Here is a 26,127-nt window from a genome sequence, read left to right as displayed (position 1 = left end):
GGGGTACATGTGTCCTTTTGAATTATGGTTTTATCAGGGTACATGCCCAGTAGTGGGGTTGCTGGGTCATATGGTAGTTCTATTTTTAGTTTTTTAAGGAACCTCCATACTGTTCTCCATAGTGGCTGTATCAATTTACATTCCCACCAGCAGTGCAAAAGGGTTCCCTTTTCTCCACACCCTCTCCAGCATTTATTGTTTATAGATTTTTTGATGATGGCCATTCTGACTGGTGTGAGGTGATACTTCATTGTAGTTTTGATTTGCGTTTCTCTAATAATTAGTGATGTTGAGCATCTTTTCACGTGCCTCTTGGCCACCTGTATGTCTTCTTTGGTGAAATGTCTGTTTAGGTCTTCCGCCCGTATTTTAATTGGGTTGTTTGTTTTTTTGATATTGAGCTCCATGAGCTGTTTACAGGTAACAATTTGTTCAAAATAACAACAGCAACGATGTACTCAGTTATGTATGCTTCCCTACATATCTTATGTGTATATATACAGACATACTTATGTAGCTTATATATAAGTGCAATTAATGACAGTGATACAAGGGATGGGAGGAAGGAATTAGGATTATTTTGTTATTGATATTATAAGATACCCACACTATTTATGAATGGTATAGCATATTTGAAAGTGGACTTGGATTAGTTACACATGTATGTTGCAAATCTAGGGCAACCACTAAAAAAAATAAAAAAGAGGTATAATTGATATGCTAAGAAAGGAAAGAAAATAGAACCATAATAAATGCTCAATTAAAACCACAAAAGGTAGAAAAAGAGTGGAAGACAAAGACAAGAACAAAGATCAAGGACAACAACAGAAAACAGTAATGAATATGGTAGATACTAATCCAGGTACAGCAATAATCACTTTTAACATCAGTGGTCTAAATGCACAATTAAAAGACAGAAATTTCAAAGAAGATACACAGATGGCCAACAGGCACATGAAAAGATATTCAACATCACTTATTATTAAAGAAACGCAAATCAAAACCACAATGAGGTACACCACCTCACACCAGTCTGAATGGCTACCATCAAAAAGTCTACAGGGCTTCCCTGGTGGCGCAGTGGTTGAGAATCTGCCTGCTAATGCAGGGGACACGGGTTCGAGCCCTGGTCTGGGAAGATCCCACATGCCACGGAGCAGCTGGGCCCGTGAGCCACAACTACTGAGCCTGCGCGTCTGGAGCCTGTGCCCCGCGACGGGAGGGGCCGCGATAGTGAAAGGCCCGCGCACCGCGATGAAGAGCGGTCCCTGCACCGCGATGAAGAGTGGCCCCCACTTGCCTCAACTAGAGAAAGCCCTCGCATGAACCGAAGACCCAACACAGCCAAAAAAATAAAATAAAATAAATAAATAAAGTAGCTATATAAAAAAAAAGAAAAGTGCTTTAAAAAAAAAAAAAAAAAAAAGTCTACAAATAATAAATGCTGGAGAGAGGGTGGAGAAAAGGGAACCCTCCTATTCCACCACTGTTGGTGGGAATGTAAATTGGTGCAGCCACTATGGAGAATAGTATGGAGGTTCCTCAAAAAACTAAAAATAGAGATGTCATATGATCCAGCAATCCTACTCCTGGGGATATATCTGGAGAAAACTCTAATTCAAAAAGATACAAGCACCCGTATGTTCATAGCAGCACTATTCACAATGGCCAAGACATGGAAACAACCTAAAGGTCCATCAACAGATGAATGGATAAAGAAGATGTTGTACATATACACAATGGAAATTACTCATAAAAAAGAATGAAAAATGACATTTACAGCTTCATGGCTGGATCTAGAGATTATCATACTAAGTGAAGTAAGTCAGACAGAGAAAGACAAATACCATATATCACTTATATGTGGAATCTAAAAAAATGATACAAATGAACTTATGTACAAAACAGAAATAGACTCACAGACATAGAAAACAAACTTATGGTTAGCAAAGGGGATAAGGAGGGATAAATTAGGAGTTTGGGATTAACATATACACACTACTGTATATAAAGCAGATAACCAACAAGGACCTATACTGTATAACACAGAGAACTCTATTCAATATCTTGTAATAACCTATAATGGAAAATAATCTGAAAGAGAATACATATATACATATATGTATAACTGAATCACTTTGCTGTACACTTGAAAATAACACAACATTGTAAATTAACTATACTTCAATTTAAAAAAAGTAGGAAAGGGGGAGGGAGAGCTGTACAGAGGAGCCACAAATCCCACCCACAATGCAGGAGCTGCAGTCCCCTTCAAAAAAAAAAAAAAAAATCAGTGGTTTCCAGGGGTTAGGTGGGGAGAAATAAGCAGGTAGACCACAGAGGATTTTTAAGGCAGTGAAAATGCTCTGTATAATAACAATGGTGGAAACATGTCATTATACATTTATCCAAACCACAGAATGTACACCACCAAGAGTGAACTCTGAAGTAAACTGTGGACGTTAGGTGATTATGATGTGTCAATGTCGGTTCATCGTTGGTGACAAATGTACCACTCTGGTGACTGATGATTACAACGGGGGAAGCTATGCAATAAGGGGTACATAAGGGTATATGGGGAATCTCTGTACCTTTCTCTCAATTTTGTTGTATAACCTAAAACTGACCTAAAAAATTAAATCTTGGCGAGCTCCCTGAGGGACTAGTGGTTAGAATTCCAAGCTTTCACTACCGTGGCCCAGGTTCAGTCCCTGGTTGGGGAAATGAGATCCCACAAGCCGCGTGCCGTGGCCAAAAAGGAAAAATTAAATCTTTTAAAAAACTATCTTATACATATGATATACTTCACAATAACAAATTTTTACTAATTACATGGCAGGGTGTGGTCAACCGTAACAAATGCTGTGGACATCAAAAAGATGAGGACTGAGAAATGACCCCTGGGATTTGGCAGCATAAAAAGACCTCGACAGGAGCAGTTTGGGAAAAAAAGAAATTTTTTTAAGACAACATTTATACAATACAAAAAAAACCAAAGGTAACTTCAATAAAACAAAAGGTGTGAATGTCCTTTACGTAGAAAAGTATAAACATGCATCAAAACACACTAAAGAAATCTAAGTAAGTGGAGGAACAAACACACAAACATTCTTGAGCAGACAATTCTCTAGGTCCCTGAATAGGTCTTAGAGAATCAGTACAATGCTGATCAAAATCCCCAAATGGTGGGGCTTCCCTGGTGGCACAGTGGTTGAGAGTCTGCCTGCCAATGCAGGGGACACGGGTTCGAGCCCTGGTCTGGGAGGATCCCACATGCCACGGAGCAAATGGGCCCGTCTGGAGCCCATGCTCCGCAACAAGGGAGGCCGCGGTGGTGAGAGGCCCGCGCACCGCGATGAAGGGTGGCCCCCGCTTGCCGCAGCTAGAGAAGGCCCTCGCACAGAAACGAAGACCCAACACAGCCAAAAATAAATAAATAAATAAATAAATTTAAAAAAAAAAAAAAAAAAGTCCCCAAATGGTTTTTTGTAGGATTTTCAAGTTGAAATTAAACTATATGGGGGTGGGGGAAAGGGGGCCAAGAATAGCCCGGGTGACTCCACAGAATTCTAGGCTGCTCCCCACCATCACCTTCCACCCCATCTTACGCACACACAATGAAACAAATCCTTTATATAAGCCTGATATGACAAGTCTGGAATTGCATATCAGTGTAGAAAGGACAGAATATTCAATAAATAATGCTAGGGTAATTGATAGAGCCCTTATGCCATCTACACAAATTAATTCCAGGTAAAGTTAAATATGAAAAAAAACCATGAAAATCTTTAGAAGGCACCATGATAACATTGGGGCAGCATGGCAGAGGTGTTAGTGGCTACAACTTGCTTATACCAGTATTTTATAGAGTTAAAGTTATACCTATCTAGAGCATCCACCTGGAAGAAATTCTGGCACAAGGACATCTGTTATAACACATTTTGAACAGTAAAAAGAAATGTTCCAAGTCATAATCAGTAGGGAAATGGATGGTGGTTTAGTTGCACTATAAATACCATATATTAAAATGAACTAGATACACACCTAGATATACATCTAGATACACAGCAAAAATATGAATAAAAAAGCAAACTATAGAAAACAATATTCTATATAACATTTACTTGAAACTAAAATCATAAAAATACTTTATGTTCTTTATGGATACAGGGGCATATTAGAATTACAGATCAAGAGGAAGAATACATCTCTGGCAAGAGAAGAATGATGCAAGGTGCTCTGGTTGTACCTACAGCACTTTATACCTTTGAAAAGACATCTAAAACATATATGGCAAAATGTTGACATAAATAAAATTAGCACGGTGGATGATTTGAGTATCTGCCGTATTTTGTTTCAAATATTTCACAATTTTAAAAGTTTTAATTAACTTTTTAGTGAAATAAAACCACCACACAGGATGAGTTTTAAAGGCAGCTCCCAGCTCTCAGCACACGGATCAGGGCCCGCCGCTTGCCTTATGTGCCGTGTGTTTCCCCTGCCCCAGCCAATCAGCCCCGAAGCATGTTTGGTCTAGGGCCACAGCCTTCACAACAGCCAGCGCAGGGGTGAACGTAAGCAGCTACTAAATACGTATTTGACAAACAACTAGAGACCTCTTGATACAAACGTCTCCAACTTTCTACATCTGCACACAGTCAACTGGGTACTATTCACTTGTTGAAAGTAATCAAATTTCCAAGCCATGTTTCCATCCTTTTTCATGGTTTTGTCTAACTTCTCTTTTTGTAGGTTTTCTGGTGCCCTTCACTGTTCCACAGAACCCTGACTGTATTTAGTCAGCTTGGATTCTGCTTCCTTTATAAAAAATTCTTCCTGTAAATTTATGAGACTCATTCCTGAACTCAGGCCAGTAGCTCCTGAAGCACCATCCAGACTGTTTTTAAGACCCTTTGACTCTCAGTTTTTTTCCAAAAGAGGTCTTCTTTTAATTCCTTTCCTTAAATTTAATTTCTCTCATTATGTTGGCTTCTCTATTCCTTTCTGTTTGGATACAAACAGAATTTGAGATCATTTCCTACAAAGTTTTCATCTACCTTCAGAATCCAAGGTTACTGTCTTATAGAAGATGACTGAGCAGATTACAGGAAGGTAGGTAGATAGTTCTGGGAATTCCATCAACTAAATAAAATGTCCATTTGAAAAGGTGTCCTACACGAGAGAGCGTGATATGAAGGTTAAAAAATGCTAGTCTAGTCAATTCAGAAATATAATGTGTACAAGCAGAAAAGATTCTCACATGAGTGGTCTGACGAGGTGCTGTGTGGAACCAAAACAAAGTCATCCGTGTCACAAGAAGAGTTCTTGCTACTAGTACTGGCAGAATCTTTGGACACCTGGAGATAGTTGGGAGGACCCAATGGTGGGGAGGATAAGTTTTCTTCCTGAATATGCTGCATATCTGGAAGGGACTAAAATTAACAACATAAAATTAAAAGTGGCCTCATAATAAAATGCAAGTCAGAATAGCCATCAGACTAAGGAATATTTTTTTCATGAAAGTGGCATAGAGTTCAGTTCCATTTAAGATTTAAAAAAATCTCTTTGGAAAATCTTTCCCTTAGAAAAGCACAGTTTAAAGTGTCTTTGCATAATGACTTCTACAGTGTTTTCCAAAAATGATACTTAAAAATACATCATACCAAAACAACAACAACAACAAAAAAACCATCATACCAGTTATCACATGTACACGCTGCCTCTCCTGAAATGGTTCAGGTGAGTTTTTATCATCTCCACATCCCCGTTTCAGCGCATGGCCTAGCAAAGCAGATACTCAATACCTGTTTACTTAATGACTAAAACAAAACGTCCAGGGACTTTAAATTAATGACATCCTGCACACACAAAGTTTTAAATCTCCAATGAAGAAAACATTATAAAAGGGAAAGCAAGAGACCATGTTAACAGTAAGGATAAGGGCATGTAAGCACAGAGATTATTTACACTTCCAGAAGGAGAGATTTAGAAAACCTTACAGGCGTGGGTGTGTTCCTTTTGTGTTCTTTTTTGTCAGAGGAAGGAGTTGATTTGTGGGAGATAGGACAGGAAGGGAAGAAAAGCATATAAAGATATTTACAGATACGTGGGCGTAAGTAGCTATAGACCTCTTGACACTTGCCCACTTCAAGGACACTAGTGACAACTCTAATTGAATGTCTTCATCATACAACAGTTTCCTAAAACAATGAACTTCATAATTTATTGTGTTAGGTCCCCATTACCATGTTTTGTTTTGTTTTTTAAATTTAGGTGTAGTTTAATCACGTAATAGTTTTACATTTTGAATGTTGAAGTTATATTTAATTTCCACCCACATAGCCCCAAAGAAAGAAAGTAATCATTCACTGTTAGTTGTGTTTCACTAAAACAAACCATTACCATGTTTAACCTTTGTTTCTATTTAAGAAAAAGAAAAATACTACAAAATGCTCTTTAAACCCCAGTCTTAAACTGCTGGCGCTCCTTTGAAGGTCACGGAGCAATGAAATCAGTCTCAAATCTCCTGATCACTTCTTTGTGTGTATGTGTGTGTTTGACATACACATGATATAAATTCTCCTTATCACTTTTTGAAGAGCACTTATGCTTCAAGGTTATAAGAGAGAGGAAGATGGAGGGACTAACATTATAGAGCACCTACCACGGGCTGGGCACTGCTAAGAGCTTTCCGTGTATGATCTAACTTCGGCCCTGTTCTGAAATCCATTTCATATATAAATAAACAAAACTCAGAAGATGAGGAAATCTGCCAACTGAAGAGCAGCTGAGCTGGGCTGGATCCCAAGTATCTAACTCCACGATTTCTTTCCAGTGCCATTTCTTTCCAGGCAGGAACTCTCAGTTTCTTCCTTTGCTATTTATAAAATCACCTTCATCCACAACCACTTGGGTGGAAGAGATGCTTCTTGCGTTCAAAGCTAATCTCTCCACTAATTCTCCCCACCTCCTCAAGGACCCAGATCACTCCCCTCTGCTCCTGACACTTTCACCCTCTCCCTTTATTCTGGCTTTTTTCCCCTCTGCACACAAACATGTTTAATTTTTCCACATCTCAAATCAATGCAACCCTCTCAATTACCATCTTCTCTCCCTTCTTCACTTAACAACGTTTCTTGAAACTTCAGTCTTCACTGACCCCAATTCCTCACCCCCTGTGTGTCGCCTAACCCACCATAACCCACCTCCTGCTTTCAACCCTCCACCAAAGCTGCCTTTATGAAGCCCACCGGGGACCCCTGTGGCCGCGTTCTCCGGAGGCTCCTCTATGCCTTCAGTTACCTGCCTCTGCGACTCCGACACTGTGGGCCGCTCTCCTCCTGACCCACCCCCTCCATTCAGTGACGCTACTCTCTTGCTTTCCCCGCGACTTCTTAGTCTCCTTTGCCCCTTGACGGAGAGGAGGGGCTTGCGGGATTCCCCAGGGCCACCCTGGGCCTCCACTCGGCACACTTCGTAGCCTCACCTGGGTTCACTCTCACCTTCCTGCCTCGGCTGCCACTGCCAGAGGGACGACTGCAGCCCTGCCTCTCCCAGGCTGTCCCGCGCCTGCCCCCGCGCCTGCACACCACCAGCGCATCGCCTCTGTGCTCCCTCGCTGAGTGGCTCCATCAAAGTCCACCCACTTGGGTCCCGTCAAGATCACCCTCTTCCTTAGGTCCCCAGTTCAAGCAATCCAAGCGCCACGAACACTTCACCTTGCTCCTCCTGGCCCCTCGTCTTCCCCTTTCCTACTGCTGACTTACTTCAGGTCCTCATTCTCAATAAAAACAAAGCAAAACCAAACCCAAACCAAAAAGTCTGCAATGGTCACAGGCTGTTCTCTCTGATCTGGTGGAGAGGCTTCTCTCCGTGTCCCCGATCCAATCCTCCACCTGCGTACAGAGGGATTTATTCGCTAAAACACAGCGGATCAGATGACGCCTCCACTTAGAATCTCTCAAATGGCTCACCACAAAAAGTCTGGCAGCCTCTGCTCGGTGCCCAAATTCTGCCAGGACACAGCCTCTCCCTACCCTTCTGGCTCTGCTTTCCCCTCAGCATATCACCAAAGCTCTCTGCACCCTACAGACTGAATCGTCAGAGAAGCCTGTCCAACAGAGCTTCCTGCAACGATGGGAGAGTTCTGTTCTATCCAGTGTGGCGGCCACCAGCTACATGTGGCTATGAGCACTTGAAATGTGGCCAGGGAGACTACGGAGCTGAACTTAATTCTAATAAACGTTGTGGCCAAGGACGGCTACAGATTCCTTCAGCGGGTCACCATTCCACAGGGATTCCTCTGCTTACAACACCACTCTTCTACAAATTCACCGGGCTTACTCTTCCTTCAAAACTCAGCTCAAGGGCTTCCCTGGTGGCACAGTGGTTGAGAATCCACCTGCCAGTGCAAGGGACACGGGTTCAAGCCCTGGTCCGGCAAGATCCCACATGCCGCGGAGCAACTAAGCCCGTGTGCCATAACTACTGAGCCCACGCTCTAGAGCCCGCGAGCCACAACTACTGAGCCCGTGTGCTACAACTACTGAAGCCCGCCTGCCTAGAGCCCGTGCTCCGCAACAAGAGAAGCCACCGCAATGAGAAGCCTGCGCACCACAACGAAGAGTAGCCCCCGCTTGCCGCAACTAGAGAAAGCCCGTGCGCAGCAACGAAGACCCAACGCAGCCAAAAATAAATAAATAAAAAAACAAAAACAAAAACAAAAAACTCAGCTCAGTGCCTCTCCTGAGCATCTTTGCTGGCTTCTTAGTCTGATTTCATGCCCCTCATCCACACTCCCACAGGCAGTAAAGGCGTGTATACATATGCTTCTATAGCGATGCTTTACCTCACTCTTCTCCACACAATTAAACTAAAAGCTCCTCAATGAAGGGATCTGGTCATATCTTCCACTGGTATCAACCAAAACTTCACATAAAGTAAGCATTTAATAAATGTCATTAAAGCAACAGATATTCAAGAGATATTATCTAAACAGCATTTAGCCTATAGCCAGTATCATAACTAAAAGAGTGATTTGAGTTTTTTGTTACAGAGTTTTTCTTTTTCACCTTTCAAAGATTTCTCTGGAAGGAAGTAGCAGCTGGACATTTGTGTGAGAATGTAAAAAAGAGAATGTTACGTGGGCATGCCTGCATGTGTCCACCCTCAGTACAAGAGTCTGCTGCAGCCCTAGGAAGGAAGGCAGTGCCTATAGGAAGTCCTCTCACTTTTGCAGACTATGTTGAAAGCAAGGCCTATCAAACCATCCCATTTTCTAATCTCACTAACTGGAAATTACATTACATTACATTACATTATATTATATTACTCCTGCTCTCCTCTTATTTCCAGATTTCCTTCTTTTCACTTCAAGCATTAGCTTCTCAAAAAGGCCTTCTAAAGGTTTTTCCACCGAAGTTCTGCGCATCTAAGTATGTCTCCCCTCCCCCGCCCCTCGCCCCTCCCCCTGCGAGCACGTGTTCTGCTCTTCCCAGCGGCCCAAGACGCGCTGCTGTCTTGCACTCCCTTTCAAAGCATCCCCATCCAACAAAAGCCCAGCACACACTGTCCAGTCAAAGCACTTCCCAGCTGCGTCCCTCCTGGCGGCCCCTCTCTTTCTCCTCCCTGGGGGTCCTACCATCCCCCAGGCTTCCCCACACTCAGGTTCTCCCCTGCTGTCCTTCTCCAGCACCATCTCTGCTTTTCACACCATGTGTCACCTTGTATCACATACGTGCTCCATCATGGTAGCTACAGTTATCAAGTACTCACTACATACTACCACCCACTCCCCTTCAACTAGAGGTTAACCAGGCCTCTGTAACCTACGTTACAGACAAGGAAGCTCAGCTCAGCCTGGGAACTGACCCGCCCCGTAGGATACAGTGAGCAAGCAGCAGGGCCAGCGCTGAGGCTGGTCCTGCCCGGCTCCAAACAGACCCTTCGGTCTTTCCCTGCAGTTCCTCTGCATTTCTCCCCAGTCGCTCCAAATCCAGTGTTTTCCTATATTCCAGACTGAAACTGGAAATAGACAACACTTTTTTCCCCTCTTAGTTTTTTTAAATTCATGGGACTGTAATGTAAGTCTTATTAGTCTATCTGCTTTTTCTGTTTGGTTTGAGTCTGCAGGGCTGTGCAGAAAGGTTTTTTGCCAGCTCTAGGACTCATCCGTTTGCAACAGGCTGCTGCAGCATCTGCTTTCTCTGTGGGGTACTGGGTTTCCCTGGAAAATAAGACTAACAGCACTTGCCACTTCGTGAGTATTACTGTGTGCCAGGCACTGGAGTAGGTGCTTTTGCTCATTTATCCATGAAGTGGGTAACTTATACTCACTTTACTTACGAGAAACGGGCTCAGAGAGATTGAGTCACCTGTCATAGGCAATGTGGCAAGTCAGGGATGTGGAAGCTCCCACGCCCCAGACTCTTAAGCCTCAAGCTGCTCATCGCCCAACCAGCTCCCTCTGCGATTCCCCGACCCTTCTGCCAGCAGAATTCAAGAAATGCACGTCTGCCAGGCCAGTCTAGAAAATACCTGCAGTGGCTGACACAACGGCCCCTGGGCCTTGGCTTGTGAAAAGTCTCAAGGTCACAGCCCTCTCAGGCAGCAAGACAGACGTGGGGGAAAGTCTAGAAAAGCACAGAAGTCGGAAGGGCAAGACCTGGGAGAGCAGAGCAGAAGGAAGGCATGACCAGAAGTGGCCGTAAGTCCTCAGGATCAGGAAGGAGCACTGAGACTGCAGGGAAGATGGCCGCGGGGCGCACGGCTCGGGCAGCCCTGGGGAGGGAAGAGCTGCAGTGGACCCGGCTCACAGGGCCCGTCACCATGACTACGGGGTCCAAGGCAGTGAAGTCCACTCAGAGGGCGCTCGTCCGCCACTGGAAGTTCTATGTACGGTACCTGTCCAGACCGATGTTTATGACATTCATGAAACAAATGCGAATTACCTATCTACGTGTCACAGTGACATCCTTCCCCACCTCGCTGGTCACGAAAGGCTGAGAGTACTGTGTCCACCAGTCAGGGGGGACACGTCTTGCTGAAGTGTGCACAGCCAGATAAGGCAGAGTCCAGACCGAGGGCCTCAAAAACAGCACTCTTTGCCCAGGCCTCAGCTGCGCTAGGAAACTCCACACATAAAGAGAATACCCACACGTATCTGCAGGCTCTGTGAGCAGATGCAATAACACAGGCTCTAACGTTACCTTTAATACAACCAGGACTTACAGGTGGAGAGGCGAAGAGACAGGATGGAGAGCTGCTACAGGGACCTTCAGAGGCGGAGCCGGCGTATACGGGCACCGGGACCGGGCAGGCTGGGGGAGAAACACCGACAAAGGGAGTGCGATTACACGAGCTGTCCACTAGCAAACCTGTCACAACTACTACAGCTTTGTGTTGGCCAAAAATTTACATTCACCTACGTATTACAGCTCCCATGGGTGAAACCAAAAATGCAGTAATTACTAAACTCTTTCAATTTGGACTTGGAAGGAAAAACAGAATTGTAATTAAATAAACACAACTACAAATATTTAAGAAAAGCTCAATGAAATCTTGAGAAGCACATAAAAAATTAATTTTGTAATACCAAATACTAATTTTTCCTTAAGCTTGCATTCACTCTTTAAGTAGAAATGTAAAAAGTGGGTACTCACATTTTTTTACTGGAACTTGCTCAAGAAAAGGATGGCTAAAAAATGCTTCTATAATGAAAATGAGAATGCAACCATTAAACTGATGTTGATTTTTGCAGATAGGTTAACCTCATCAATGTAGTCAACATAATATCCTTGAGATCCTACATAATTATTATTAACTTCTTTACATAGACTCCATTTCTTTTAAATGTAAAAGCACATTATTTTATAAACCATCCATAAAACCCATCAAATTATAAGTAATTCTTAATGAATGAAAATTTTAAAATAATGGTGTGAATTCTCAGAGTGGCCATTAGCAGCACAGCACCCCTGAAGCGACTAAAGTAGACGCGTCCTCTAGTGTGTGCCGTCTTCAAACAGACAAGGGCACGGAGAACTGTGACCAGGCCCTCGCGAATCACTCTGTGAACTATGGCTCTTAATTGTCCTAGCGGGAAGTCTTAGACAGCTGATTTGTATAATAAACTCTACTCTTCTATCCCAGAAGAAATATTCCTACAGCTGGTTTCACATTTTTAAAAAAGCTATTAATTTGATTTTTAGTTTCTTCAGCTATTCACCAAGGATAAAACCTACACAGTAAGCCTGCTAATTAGATAAAGATAAATAGGTAGGTAAGTACATGGCAGTTCATTAATTTACTCTTTTCCTGTTTGTATAATTTATTTCGTTATTTCTTAAAAACCTCACAAAGACCATCTCATTTATCATTAAGTCTCCAAATTGTATGTTACTAAATAGCACAGAGCAGACAAGGAGAATGGCACAGCCCAGCACAGAGGTTCACCAGGTAATACAAAATCAGGAATGAGCTTAAGTCAGGTTTAGTCTAAACTACCTCACACTCAGAAGCACTCAGTTCACTGTCCCAGTAAATGTTCTCAGTAGACAGTAGCTCTAACAGTTTCTGTACGGGGGAAAGATGAAATAGTCTAACTATATCTTTTCTTAAAGTTTGGTAAAAATTGGAATTAAACTTTAGTCATGTAGTTTGGTAAATATTTTTATCTTTCAGACGGAGAAATTAAACTGAGATTGCTCTGTAACCATGAGAAATGTCGGCCAATAGTGGAACGACAAATAGGATAATAGTTTCTAAATTATCGATTATCTTAACTATTTACATACCTTCCATACATTTACAAAATATGTGAAAGAAAAAAGACAAAGAGATAGAAAGAAAAGTAAAACTGATTATCATTTTCTTCTGAAACATCTATAGTATCTTTAAAAAAAATCTTTACATGTGGTTGCCAAGGAGGGTAGGGGCATAGGGATGGAGTGGGAGTTTTGGATTAGCAGATGCAAGCTAGTATATAGAGGATGGATGAACAACAAGGTCCTACTGTATAGCACATATTCAACTGGGAGCTATATTCAACATCCTGTGATAAACCACAATGGAAAAGAATATGAAAAGAATGTATACATACGTGTAACTGAATCACTTTGCTGTACACCAGAAACTAACACAACATTGTAAATCAACCATACTTCAATAAAAAATAAATTAAAAAAAAACATTTTGGAATACACAAAAATAAAATTAGAAACTAGCATACATACAAAATTTGAAAATATTACTTACCAAAGTCCATTCTATCTTTTTGGTTTCTCTGAAGCAAACCCAAAAGGAGATTAGCCAAATAAGGTGATGTTTCTCTGGGAATGCTGGGGAGAAAGGAAAAAAAAAACCACCTAAGTGGTGAGTTTATATATTAACTACACGACTTTCGCCTTCATTACAGTAAATGAAAATGTATATGCAGTTTCACAAATACTACATTTTATACCAAGAGGACCATGGTAGACCCTCACTCCTTAAAGGAAAAAACAAACAAACACACACTAAGCAACTGCCTTTGAAAAGCAGCATCAATTTGGGAAGATTCTTGCATTGTGCTTCTTATTGCTGCTGTTGGAATATCTGCGAGAACAAAGCACTTCACAAGCACAGACCATCCTGAGTTTTAACACAGTGTCGACCTAGCACTAACAGTTGCTACAGAGTTCTCTGTTAGACAAACAGCCACCTCCAATTCTGTCTGCAAAAGGGCAGAGCTTAGATAAATACAAGTGAGAAATAACACAGCTTCCTGAAATCCAATAAAAAAGGACAAGGCAATAAAAAAAAAGTGAGTACTAGGAATAGGTAATTGACAGAATAAAAACTACAAAAGGATGTTAAACAAATAGCGAGCCAACCTCACTAGTAAAGAGAATAAGGCAAGTTAAATGAAGAGCTAATTGGCCCTGCTTGGGAGGCATGGAGACTGGTAACAACCCCTGCTGGTAGAACGCAGGAAAGGAGCGCACTGCTTGTTCAGCAGTGCAAACAGGGCCAGCCGAGCTGGACAGAGTGTCTCTAAGCCCAACAATTCCCTTTCTAGGAGTCCATCCTAAAGAAATGCACAAATGTGTGTACACATGCACGCACGCACACACACACAATCTCTCGTCACTAAAGCCTGTTTGTAGTATCCAAAAAAATGAAAACAGGGATCTGATTAAAAAAAATACGTTACATCTAACTAGGGGACTCTCTAGCTATTTTAGAGCTAGCTATTTTCTAGGGGAAAGCCTAGCTATTTTCTACTTTATGCCCATCTATTCTGTTTGCATCTCCCTCCCCTCAAAGAACACATATAACTTCTGTAGCTTTTTCTTTTAAATAAACTTAACATTTTTAAAAAGAAAGAAAATGGTACAGCATACAGGCACCTATGATACACTAGTAATTTTCTAATTTCCTGTTAAAATGAAAGCTCTCCTTACTGTTAATTGAAAAAAGATTCAATAACGGAAAAACATAAAACACACAGAATTCAAATAGATAACACTGTACTGACAAATGGTAAAACCCAGTGTAATCAAAACACATACCTAGGCATTAAGTTTCTGTTTTTCTCATAAAGCATCCTTAGGTCTTGAGGACTACTAGCCTGTTTAAAAAAAAAAAAAAAAAGGAAGAAAACCGTTTAATTTCCTAAACAACTAAGGGCAAAAATTCCAAATCATATAATCGAAGCTCACATTCTGCTATAGAACAGAGACTCTGAACTGGAAAGCCATGAAATGCTGAAAGAGCCACAGATGGGCACGAGGAACTTAAAACACTTCTGAAATTGTATGTGAATTCTGCACATCTGGGCATAATAATGTACCTTTTCTGAGGTCAGATTCTCAGAGAGGCCTGAAACTTAGAAAAGAATCGCTACTCTGGAGGTTACATGGCCTACCCAACAGGTGTGTTTTTACTGTGTAAGACCAGGGTGTAGTTTACCCTCGAGGGATTCAAGGCAGAGAGCTCAGATGACTGCTGCTCTTCTGCCGCAGTAACGAGCAGCACCCTCATGGTAAGTGCTGCTGAATCAGTGACGCCGTCTCTACAGCCAAGCTAGGTTGGGGAATGCAGTGTTCAACCTGGCTGCGTCACCGACTTTTAAAAACCATGTTGGGCAAATAATTTCACTCTGTTCCAGTTTTCAGATTCAAAACTCCTCTTTGTAACTGGGCAGTATGAACTCAAGAGGAATCATTGTGATTATATCCTAGGAGGCCTCTTTTTGACAGGATGTTAAGGGAGAGGAAGACCTACTCAAAGTAACTTCCATAAAGCCTAAATAATTACCTCTCACCCAGCAGTGACAGGAATAGAGAGCTGGGGACAGTCTCCAGTGATCTTCCCAGACCTGCCCTAGCCCTCACGTGGATTCCAGGACCCCAAAGCCAGGCTAAGCAGGAAGCGCTGACCTCACTGTTCACACCTATTTCCCACCAGGTCGTTACGCTAAGCCGCACCAGCTTTCATGAGCCTGGAGAACCTAACCGGCCCCAGGCCCAGTCCAACTACAAGGGAAGGCAGATAAAAACGGAAAAAGCGAAAGATGTTCTGGCTCACTACAGCAGTTTCGCCTGTTAACAAAATCAAAATAAGTCGCAGAGGAACCAGAAACACTGCTTTCAAAGTACAGGTGACCCTTGAACACCATGGGTTTGAACGTTGTGGGGACTTTTTTTCGATACATACTACAGTACTACACGATCTGCAGTTGGTTGAACCCACGGATGCAGAACGGCAAGTACAAGGCGCCGACTGTAAAGTTATAGCACATTTTCCACTGCGAGGGGTCAGCACCCCTAACCCCTACATCGTTCAAGGGTCAACTGTATTCCCCATTTTATAAGTCAAAGGCAACTGCAAAATGAGAGGATCCCCAAACTGAGCACATCCAAAAAAAGTCAAGGTACCTGGAAAGGTGGTTTTCCAACGAGGCACTGATATATCACTGTCCCTATGCTCCACAGGTCGGCCTTGGCATCATAATGTTGAGACATAATAACCTCAGGAGCCTGGGGATAAAACAATTCAAGAGACGTGCATTAGGTCATTTACATAATTAATATGTATGGATTAATTAGCTGGGAAAGGTCACACTCCTAACAAAACTACAAAAATAAAAACAACACATTGTGATATTGGCCTAATCAAATGATACTGTAACGAATACAGAACCACATTCTTACATTGAGGCTTACTGGTAAATCTCAGAAACAACGGTGCATGAAAAGAAGCAAGTTGCAGAAACAAACATTTCTATATAATATTATGGACACATAAAATACAGAAAGAGTATTAAAATAATAATAAAGAAAAATATACCCCAATTACAGGATAGAGGTTATTTCTGGGGTAGGAGAGTAGGAGAGTGGGAAATGGGAAAAGGAGGGCTACGGAGGGCACACGAACTGTTTCTGAAATACTTTATTTCTTTCTTAAAAACGATCAAGGCAAACATGACAAAATGTTAACTTTGTTAAATACGGATGGTAGGTACACAAGTGTTTGCTATGTTATTCCTGTCATTTGAAAACTTTTAAAGTAATGGAAAATCTGTTATGCAAAATACAATAATGAAAACTATCTTGGGACTTCCCTGGCAGTCCAGTGGTTAACACTCCGCACTTCCAATGCAGGGGGCGTGAGTTCGATCCCTGGTCGGGGAACTAAGATCTCACATGCCGCTCAGAGCAGCCAAAAAAATAAAAATTTTTTTTCTCTGCTGCTTTGTCACAGCTATTTTCCCATCCTCTCATTAGATGTTGCTTTTTAAAAATACCATCAATCAAGGCAAGCGTAGCATTAAATAGGAATGTCAAATACACTTAAAAGATAGTGAAATTTTATTTTCCAGGCATAACATTTTTATTTATTGTCCTTAGTAAATTTCTTATTGAGCCACCTCCCTTTAATAATCAGCCCAAGCACTCTGTCTATCCTCAAGGCTATTAGTTCAAGGCTGAACTAGTTTCACACTCAAGAAGTGCAAAATAGTATTTAATTATATTAAATTATAACATTTACTATATAAGCAGTAAGATTATGATCAAGAAAAAGTAAGTCTAACACAAAAAATTTTTTTTGAACTTTGATTACTAGTTCCCTTAGCTCAAAGTGATTTTACTTTAGAAGAAACCCTAATTGAACATAAACCCATTTTAAATTAAAACTGAAATAGGTACATTTATTTACTTCACAGGATTCTGAAGTTCCAGAATTAAGGTATTTCCAGGCTTAACACCTCACATTAGTTCAGAAGTTTCACAGCTTCACCCTATTAGACCTGACAGTAACCACAGGAGAGGGTAAAGAGGAAAACTAAGACTTTTTTCAGCTGTTAAGTGTGACACTGATGGAAAATACTTCTACAATATAGGGATCCTGTCTAAAGAGACAACATGCAAAAGATGACTACATCCTACGGCTGAAGAGGTACCCCAAAAGGTTTTTTTTTTAAGTATTCCTAAAATTATACATTATGTATAGCATGACCATATTTCATCAACTTTTGTTTTCAATTTAATCTAACAGGAGATTTCTACCATAATAACTAACTAATCATGTTAAAAAATAAATGCCAATGGGCAAAGATGACAGACTTTCACAGTCCACTATACTAAAGCGAAAGACGTCTGCATTATATCATTATCAGTAATAGAATTAACATTTGTAATATAATAAAAACTCAGACTATATATAAAATCACATCTTACTTGGAAACAAGCATTATACTTAAATTCCAGTGCTTATGCTGCTGTGCTGTAAACACACAAGGATGCAAACACTCACCATGTACATTGGAGACCCACACAGCGTTGCAGCCATCATGTTACTATGTAGGTAACGAGCAAAACCAAAATCCGCTATTTCACAAAATAAAAAGGAGAAAATCAAATGATACCTTTGCTCAGTTAACACAGATCATATGATTCTTTAAAGATACAAGAGGGTACAAAAGAACTGTGAGAAATTAAAGCCTATTGAATAAGACTGTCCACCAAAGAAAAAAGAGCTACCTCACTTTCAACAAGTTAAGAAACAGTAGTCATCACCAACTGCACAAGTCACTGCTCTGCCAGTTTTGTAACCAAGAAGGGAGTGCCACACTTTGCAAGAGAAAATGCTAATTATAATACATGATTCATTAATACAGCTCTCATCCAATATCAATACCGGGTATAGAATTGGAGCTGTTTTTGTCCTCCTCCAGATACCAGATGTAACCCATAAAATATCAGAGATTTCTTAAAATACTGCTAAATAATTATTTTTCCACCAATGAAGAGAAAAGTTTTAAAAAAAATCTAGCATTATAAACTGCTTCAAATAATCTTGAGAGTGCTAAAAAACCTTCCAAGTAAGAAGCCTGAACTAAATGATCTCTCAGATCCCTTACGTTAAAATCCAACAAGCTGTAAAGAATCCGGGCTATTAATTTGCTGCCAGCAACCATGATATATTAGCTCCCCTGTGATAAGGAGAAGCAGGACTTCCCGCTGGGAGTCACACTCAGAGTTCCTAGCATGGGGTCTTTGGCCCCGTCTAGCACCTGCTGCCACTAACGTAAAGGGTTCCCATATCCAAATGTACCTCACTGAACTCAATAAAAATTTTTAAAGTGTCTCAACAAAATCAATCATTCTAACAAAGCTGAACTAAAATTATCTAAAAATACCAAGTCCCAAAAATGTTCTTTGCATGAGACAATACATAGCCAGGTACCTATTTTGATGCGAATACCACTGACAGTGGACTTCCTACGATTGGCATAGGACAGCAGGATGTTCTGGGGCTTGAGATCCCTGTGGATGATCCCCTTGCTGTGCAGGACCCGCATGGCGGCTGCAATCTGATGCAGAAAGACTCTGATGGTGTCTTCACTGAGAGTGCCTTTAGCTGGGAGAAAAGGCGCTCCATCAACATTCAAGTATCATCTGCGTATTCTGAGGAGAACACTGAGGGACTACGGAACTGGGATTCGCATTTTCTCATTGTTTTTACTTTAACAATTTAAGTCTGTGAAGAGAGAGCGGATATCTCAAAATTTTTAATCAATCTGTTGTAAAGAGAGCTGATTTACACTTGCATCCTCCATTTTCACTGGTGTCCCTTTTTGGCTTTCCTTTCCCATTTTTACTGGGAAGAACGAGCACACCAAGAGGTGCTCAACAAATGGGAGTCTCCTCCACAAGCCAAAAATAAGTCCCCTTCATATCAAATACCTGGGATAAATGTCCATATTTAATTCCAACCATTACGTGAGCACGAACTAAAAACAGGTGAACTGCTTGGCTGGCGAGACTTGGGCATCACCTCCCCATGGGCCTGCCAGGGTCTGCGGCCCTACACCTGCCTCCTCTCATCTCCCTGCTGCCAACACACCGCCTCACCGCAGCATCTCTCCTAACTAAAGACCCCCGTCAGGAGCCACGTCTTCAGTACTATGAAGAGGGGGTGGGAGTGATCTGAGGGCAGTCGCTGTTCAGCAGACGGCAGTGTTTCTACGCGCCCACTGGAGCACGTAACGGAACAGAGCTTGGTTTGGAGTCAGGCTGCCTTTGCTCAAATCCCAGCTCCTCCACTTACTGCGTGACCCTGGAAGACGACCCCTCTGTGTCCATCCTCATCTATAAAAAGCTGAAAATAGACTAACCACACGGGGCTGTTGTAACAATCAAGCACGACAGCATATTTAATAATAGAGACTTTAGAAAAAGGCCTGGCACATAAGTACTCAAATGTGGGCAGTACACAAATATATACTTCATGACAATGGGTCTGAAAGTCATTCCTTGAATCTACATTAGGGATTTAATATCCATGGCCCCATTTTAAAGCCTTTGTGAACATACTTCTGCCCATACAACTCTAGAATATGTTCTTTATAACCTTTCCATATGCACTTAAGATTAAGAAAGAAATAACATTAACACTCAGAACAAGTGAAATGTTACTTTAAAAATCATTTTAATGACACATTACGTGACAGTTTATGTCCTTAACATCTTCAAATAAACTAAATCCCCACAGTTTAAAAATTATCAAATTGGGCTTCCCTGGTGGCGCAGTGGTTAAGAATCCGCCTGCCAATGCAGGGGACACGGGTTCGAGCCCTGGTCCGGAAAGATCCCACATGCCATGGAGCAACTAAGCCCGTGCACCACAACTACTGACCCTGTGCTCTAGAGCCCGTGAGCCACAACTACTGAGCCAGCACACCTAGAGCCCGTGCTCCCAACAAGAGAAGCCACAGCAATGAGAAGCCCGTGCACCGCAACGAAGAGTAGCCCCTGCTCTCTGCAACTAGAGAAAGCCTGCGCTCAGCAACAAAGACTCAACACAGCCAAAAATAAATAAATAAATTTATTTTTTAAAAAAATTATCAAATACTTTTTTTCTGTGAGGGCAGTTCTTAACCTATCCCTTTTTTAAAATTCTTTGGAGTTCTTTTCCTGATGCTATTAAAAAATAAAAATCCAAATACACTAAAACATATAAAAAGTGAAATCTTCCCTAGTCCCATCCTGGAGATGAATGAACACTGTTTACCTCTGGAGTATATTCTTCCAGATCTACTTTCTTGCAGGTGGCAACACATAAATGACTGTACATTAGTGGGAGTATCAAATCAACTAGAGCTTTATTTTTGTAATGTCTTACTTAAATTACACTGAAACAATTAAAATGGACGGTAGGGCTTCCCTGGTGGCGCAGTGGTTAAGAATCCGTCTGCCAATGCAGGGGACACAGGTTCAAGCCCTGATCTGGGAAAATCTCACATGCCGCGGAGCAACTAAGCCCATGCGCCGCAACTACTGAGCCTGCCCAGTAGAGCCCGTGAGCCACAACTACAGAAGCCTGCGCGCCTAGAGCCCGTGCTCCCAAAAAGAGAAGCTACCGCAATGAGAAGCCCGCGCACCACAACAAAGAGTAGCCCCCGCTCGCCGCAACTAGAGAAAGCCCACGCACAGCAACGAAGAGCCAACGCAGCCAAAATTAAATAAATAAATGTAAAAAATGTATTATAAATAAATAAATAAAATAAAAAATAAAATGGATGGTACAGTTTCTTCCATTTCATTCATTTACATTTTCATTCTAGGGCTTAGAAAAATTTTGCTACTTTAAATGACTACGGCTGCTTAGAACTTGTATCATTGCCCCATGACATACTACTGAATAGACTTAGGGTTTATGTGATTCAGAGTCCAAATTCTAACACTGTTCCTGTGGGGAAAAATAAATGATCTAGTTTAGGCTGCTTCTGGGCACAAACTACAGTAAAAATTCACATACTTCTATGAACACAGGATGCCTACTCTCAACACAATCCCATAAATTGAATTTCTCACATTAAAAGCTTAACATTTTAGAGGCACAGCTAACATGAAAGCTCTCAGATGAATGAGCTCTTGAGCAGTTCGCCCTAGCAGGGCGGGCTCAGTTGTGGCCGCCACACTGAAGATACCTGCTAGAATTAAAGCACAACTTACCAACTACGCTACAATTTGTCTTATTTAAAACTTGCAATTGATAGAATTTGTTTTCTATCTTTTGATAGAAAAAGGACTTTATTTATCAAAGCAAATAAAAGGACTAAATAGCTGTCTTGTGATTTGGTGGCATTAGACCAGCCCGACCTTTGACCGCCAGATCTTCCAGACCAGTGCTCTCCAACAGAAATATAATGTGAGTCACATACGTACCTTCAAATTTTCTAGTAGCCACATTTTCAAACATGAAAAGAAACTGGTGGAATAACATATATTTAATCTAATACTTCCAAAATATTATCATTTCAACCTATAATCAATATAAAAAACTTAAGATATAATCATTCTTTTTTCCTATGAAGTGTTCAAAATCCAACGTATGTTTTACATCACAGCACATCTCTCAATTCAGACTAGCCACATTTCAAGAGCTCAACAGTCCCATGTGGTCCATGGTACCATATTGAAGAGTACAGCTCTAGACAATTCCTTAAGGACTAAATTTAGTTTACATGTCTCTTCAACTGGCAGCTGGAGACCAGGGAGAGGTTAAATAATGACCAAAATCGCATAGTGATTAAGTTATATGAACAACAGAACTACTGCAAACCAGCCTGCCTGCCTGACTGCAGCATTCAGGTAAGCTCTTTACTCCTGGGTCTCCTGTTCTCACACTATTGCTCTGGAATATCCAATGCAGAGTTCAACATCACAGACAAAAGTGCTGCGGAAGCTAACAAATCCGCTACAGCAGCATGAGCGCCTGTGTCAGCCAACAGGACCTCTGTGAAAGAAGGAAACTGATACTCCAGTGAGGGCTCTAAACGGCTAAGGTGCCCCTCAACGTGACCCCAGGGAAAGGTGCTTTCATCAGGATCACTAAGCAGTCAAGGAGTTCAAGATTCGGAGGCGGACCAGAAGGTAAGGCAAGCTGTCTTCTAGCTCCAACTCCTCTCCCCCCGCAGTGAAGAAAGGGCCTGTCTCTGCACTGTATCCACTAGGAAATGACATTTTGAAAAATCTTTTTATCAAACTGAGAATTTCTTAAAAAAGAACCTCAGGGAAATACAAAAACAAAAACACACATGGACTAAACTCCTGAGTTCAGTCAGGATAATGGCTGTCTCTAAGCGGGAGGGACCGGAGTAGGATCACAGAAGGGCCTACAGGAGCTTCAGCTGTATTTAGAAGGAGTAATCCTTGTGTTCTTTACATTATTTCTACATGGCTTTCCAAATCTCAGCAACATTTTATATTTTAAAGATTTTTAAAATCTCATTTTTAATTGTTTGGAATTGTTTACTGGAACATTTAAAATATGTTGCTTCTCTTCTGTAAACTGTCCATACCCTTTGTGGGTGTATTTACTGATGTCTTAGTGTTTTTACCATCAACTGCCATGGCCTGTTTCTAGGCTGAGTGACGAACCTCTCCCTGTCTTTTTGCCTACTCCCCGTGTATCTTTAAGGGGCAAGCAAGTAGGTGCTGGCCTCATCTAACGTCGTTTTAAAAAGCACTTTTGAGGCACACAATTTGATTTGAGCACTTACTGTCCTACATGAATACACTTTAGATACTAGCAACATCTAGTACTAAAATCTTACCTCTGGGCCACAAACTATCTTACCTCTGGGCCACATAGTAATTTCAAGGTTACACTTAATCCCTTATAACATTTTAAAAAATGTACGAGCAACATTCACATTAATAAACACATTCTTGGATACATTCTTCCATTATGGTTTGTTTTGTTTTGTTTCTGTGAAGTAAATGAAATGGACTAAAGGTTCACTGACAGCAGCCCACTAGCGTCTTTTGAAGAGAAATTCTGTTGGTTTTTCTCTCTTGGGGAGACGCCCTACCTCTCAAACTGTCCGAGAGAGGCACACATAAACAAGTACTTATACACAAGCAAAGTTTAGGAGCAAAACCACAACAAACGACAGTCAGTCAGCAAAGTGACCACAATTACACATACACAAATATTTACTGAATGTTTCTATACAAGTACAGAAAACAGGGGTAGCATATTTCAGAAGTAAATGAAGACTAAACAGACTACATTACTACACTGAACACTGACAAAGTAAAAAAGTTACCTTGCAAATAATCTGCCAGGTCTCCACCATTGCAATACTGATATATAAAAGAAAAAGTAATTAAAATAAGACACTGATTCAAGCTTAATTCATTATCAGTTAACTTTAATTAAAAATACATTGGTATATAATATAAATCTAGTCTCACACAAATTATAAGAATTATAGAATCAACATTTTAAAATTTTATATTCCTTATAAAATAGAATCTAAATCACTGAACCTTTATTAATCCAAATTTTCGAATAACCTACCATCAATTTTAAAGTACATATTAATCAAAAGAAATGTGAAATAAATTAAACAGAAACCTGTATACTACCTACCTCCATCACCAGAAAGACAGAGTTGGGTAATTCCTGAAAGAAAACATATTAAATATGGTTTAGATTAGAGAAAAAATTAAGCACAAATTTAAAAAATAATGACAGTTAATAAAAATAGTACATGTGTCCATTTTAAACAACTAAAATGAAATCACAAAATCCATTCGTAAGTGAAATTTAAAATCCCCAAAACAATGACATAGCACCTCAGCTTCAATGACGCTAATGTAGTCATGAAAAAGTTCAATTCTATTCACGGAAAGAACTAAAGAAACATTCATCTTTTGGAAGAAAGATTCATCTTTTGGTTATGGTTACCGCTTGTGGAAAAAAGGAAGGATTCTCTGGTCCTCAAGGAAGCACTTCCACTTTGAAAAGTTTACGATTTGGAGCAATGACTTGATAAATCCTCCCTCGCAACACTAAATGCACAATCTGAGTTCTGGAATACATGATCCAGGATGCTTAGTTCTTTGTTTTTCTGGTTTTTCTGTATATTTGAAGGCAATCACATTACTTGGGAATTGCTGGCAAAGGGAAGACATTTTATCACATGAGAAATCATTAAACATAACTTTCAACAAAATTCTCTTCTTCTCAAGTATAAAATACAAAAATCTTATCTCAAACCAGTGTTGTTTAATCACGTAAGAGCACCATGCCCTAGCTACTGCAGAGGAAAGAGAGCGAGGAACTACTAAGGGGAGGCTAAGGAGACACAAAGAACTTCTGTTCCCTCAATATGACAAAGACACATTCCCGTCTTGGGTTTCACAATTTTGGGGGTACACATAACCACTCAGTTTTCCCAAGCATTCACTCACTCATTCAATAAATAATAAATAAGACAGAAATACTTTAACATCTTTGACTTCTCGGGCAGACCTTCTTTTGCCCCCCTTTGAAGCAATGAAAATCTCCCTAGATTCAATCATTCTCTCCCACACCCCCCTTGCTAAAGGCCCGTCCTTTACGTGAAGCACCCGAGTAACCTGGAGCAGGAGGAGCTGCAAGTGCCAGGAAGAGTCAGCGACAGAAGCAGAAAAAACGTTCATTTTGTAGCAAAACCAATCAAGCCATCTATAGACAAATCAAAACTGAAATGGTACTGGAGCCCAGGGAAGAACTAAGAAATGTTTGTAGGGTCAGAAGGGCTGAGAAGTGAGGCCAACATACCTGTGAGCCAGACCACACCAAGGGTTTTCCAAAGCTGAATATATATTTATCCTCCCTTCTAATATTAAGACATCCACTTCCTCAACTACTCCCCAGAACTTCCAGCAACAAAACTAAACATAATGAATTTCATTGCATCATTTCCCTACTCAAAGTTCTTATTAACTTGATAAAAAAAAAAAACCTATTCTCTAAAAAGAAGGGGAAAAAAAGGATATCATTATGAACAACTCAATGCCAGTATGCCAAAATTTGCATGAAATGAATACACTGAAAAACAATTTGAGGAAAAACGCAACTTACTAAAACTGACAAGAAGTAGAAAATTTGAAAAGGTATGTATCTGTTAAAGAAACTGAATTATAGGGCTTCCCTGGTGGCGCAGTGGTTGAGAATCTGCCTGCCAATGCAGGGGACACGGGTTCGAGCCCTGGTCTGGGAGGATCCCACATGCCGCGGAGCAACTGGGCCCGTGAGCCACAACTACTGAGTCTGCGCGTCTGGAGCCTGTGCTTTGCAACAAAAGAGGCCGCAATAGCGAGAGGCACGCGCACTGCGATGAAGAGTGGCCCCCGCTCGCCGCATCTAGAGAAAGTCCTCGCACAAAAACGAAGACCCAACACAGCCAAAAATAAATAAATAAATAAATAAATTTATATAAAAAAAAAAGAAACTGAATTATAATTTAAAACCTTTCCACAAAGAAATTCTCCTTAAGTTTCAGTATAGTCCCAATCAAAATCGAAGGAGATTTTGTGCATGTGTGGAAATTGACAAGTTGATTCCAAAATGTATGTGGAAATGCAAAAGGCCAAGAGTAACTAAATATCATGTAGAAAAAGAAAAATAAAAGTTGGAGGATTGATACTACTAGATATCAAGTATGATACTAGATATCATAAAACTATACTGAAAAAGACAGTGAGGTAAAGGCTAAGGGGACAGAAAAGAGTCTAGAAACAGGCCCCCACATGTGAGCTCGCAATGCAGAGATGACAGTACAGAAGGGAAGGATGTCGGTTCAGC

At 40.9% G+C, this 26,127-nt stretch overlaps 1 protein-coding gene across 6 annotated transcripts in view; it reads right to left on the bottom strand.

Annotated features, from left to right (window-relative positions):
• ULK2 (unc-51 like autophagy activating kinase 2) overlaps positions 1 to 26,127 on the bottom strand; it is a 66,068-nt gene that overhangs the window by 31,155 nt on the left and 8,786 nt on the right. For all 6 annotated transcript variants that reach the window (XM_059906997.1, XM_059906996.1, XM_059906998.1 and 3 more), the window contains exons 4-13: positions 23,926 to 23,958; positions 23,600 to 23,636; positions 18,730 to 18,903; positions 17,797 to 17,870; positions 15,918 to 16,019; positions 14,550 to 14,608; positions 13,255 to 13,337; positions 11,661 to 11,708; positions 11,230 to 11,318; positions 5,261 to 5,432 (exon numbers count right to left, since the gene is read on the bottom strand). In XM_059906997.1, coding sequence (XP_059762980.1) covers positions 5,261 to 5,432; positions 11,230 to 11,318; positions 11,661 to 11,708; positions 13,255 to 13,337; positions 14,550 to 14,608; positions 15,918 to 16,019; positions 17,797 to 17,870; positions 18,730 to 18,903; positions 23,600 to 23,636; positions 23,926 to 23,958 — 871 coding nt within the window. The remainder of the gene's footprint in view (positions 1 to 5,260; positions 5,433 to 11,229; positions 11,319 to 11,660; positions 11,709 to 13,254; positions 13,338 to 14,549; positions 14,609 to 15,917; positions 16,020 to 17,796; positions 17,871 to 18,729; positions 18,904 to 23,599; positions 23,637 to 23,925; positions 23,959 to 26,127) is intronic.

Source organism: Balaenoptera ricei, chromosome 20 (assembly GCF_028023285.1).
Source record: "Balaenoptera ricei isolate mBalRic1 chromosome 20, mBalRic1.hap2, whole genome shotgun sequence".
NCBI lineage: Eukaryota > Metazoa > Chordata > Mammalia > Artiodactyla > Balaenopteridae > Balaenoptera > Balaenoptera ricei.
This window is presented reverse-complemented; position numbering and strand designations above follow the sequence as displayed.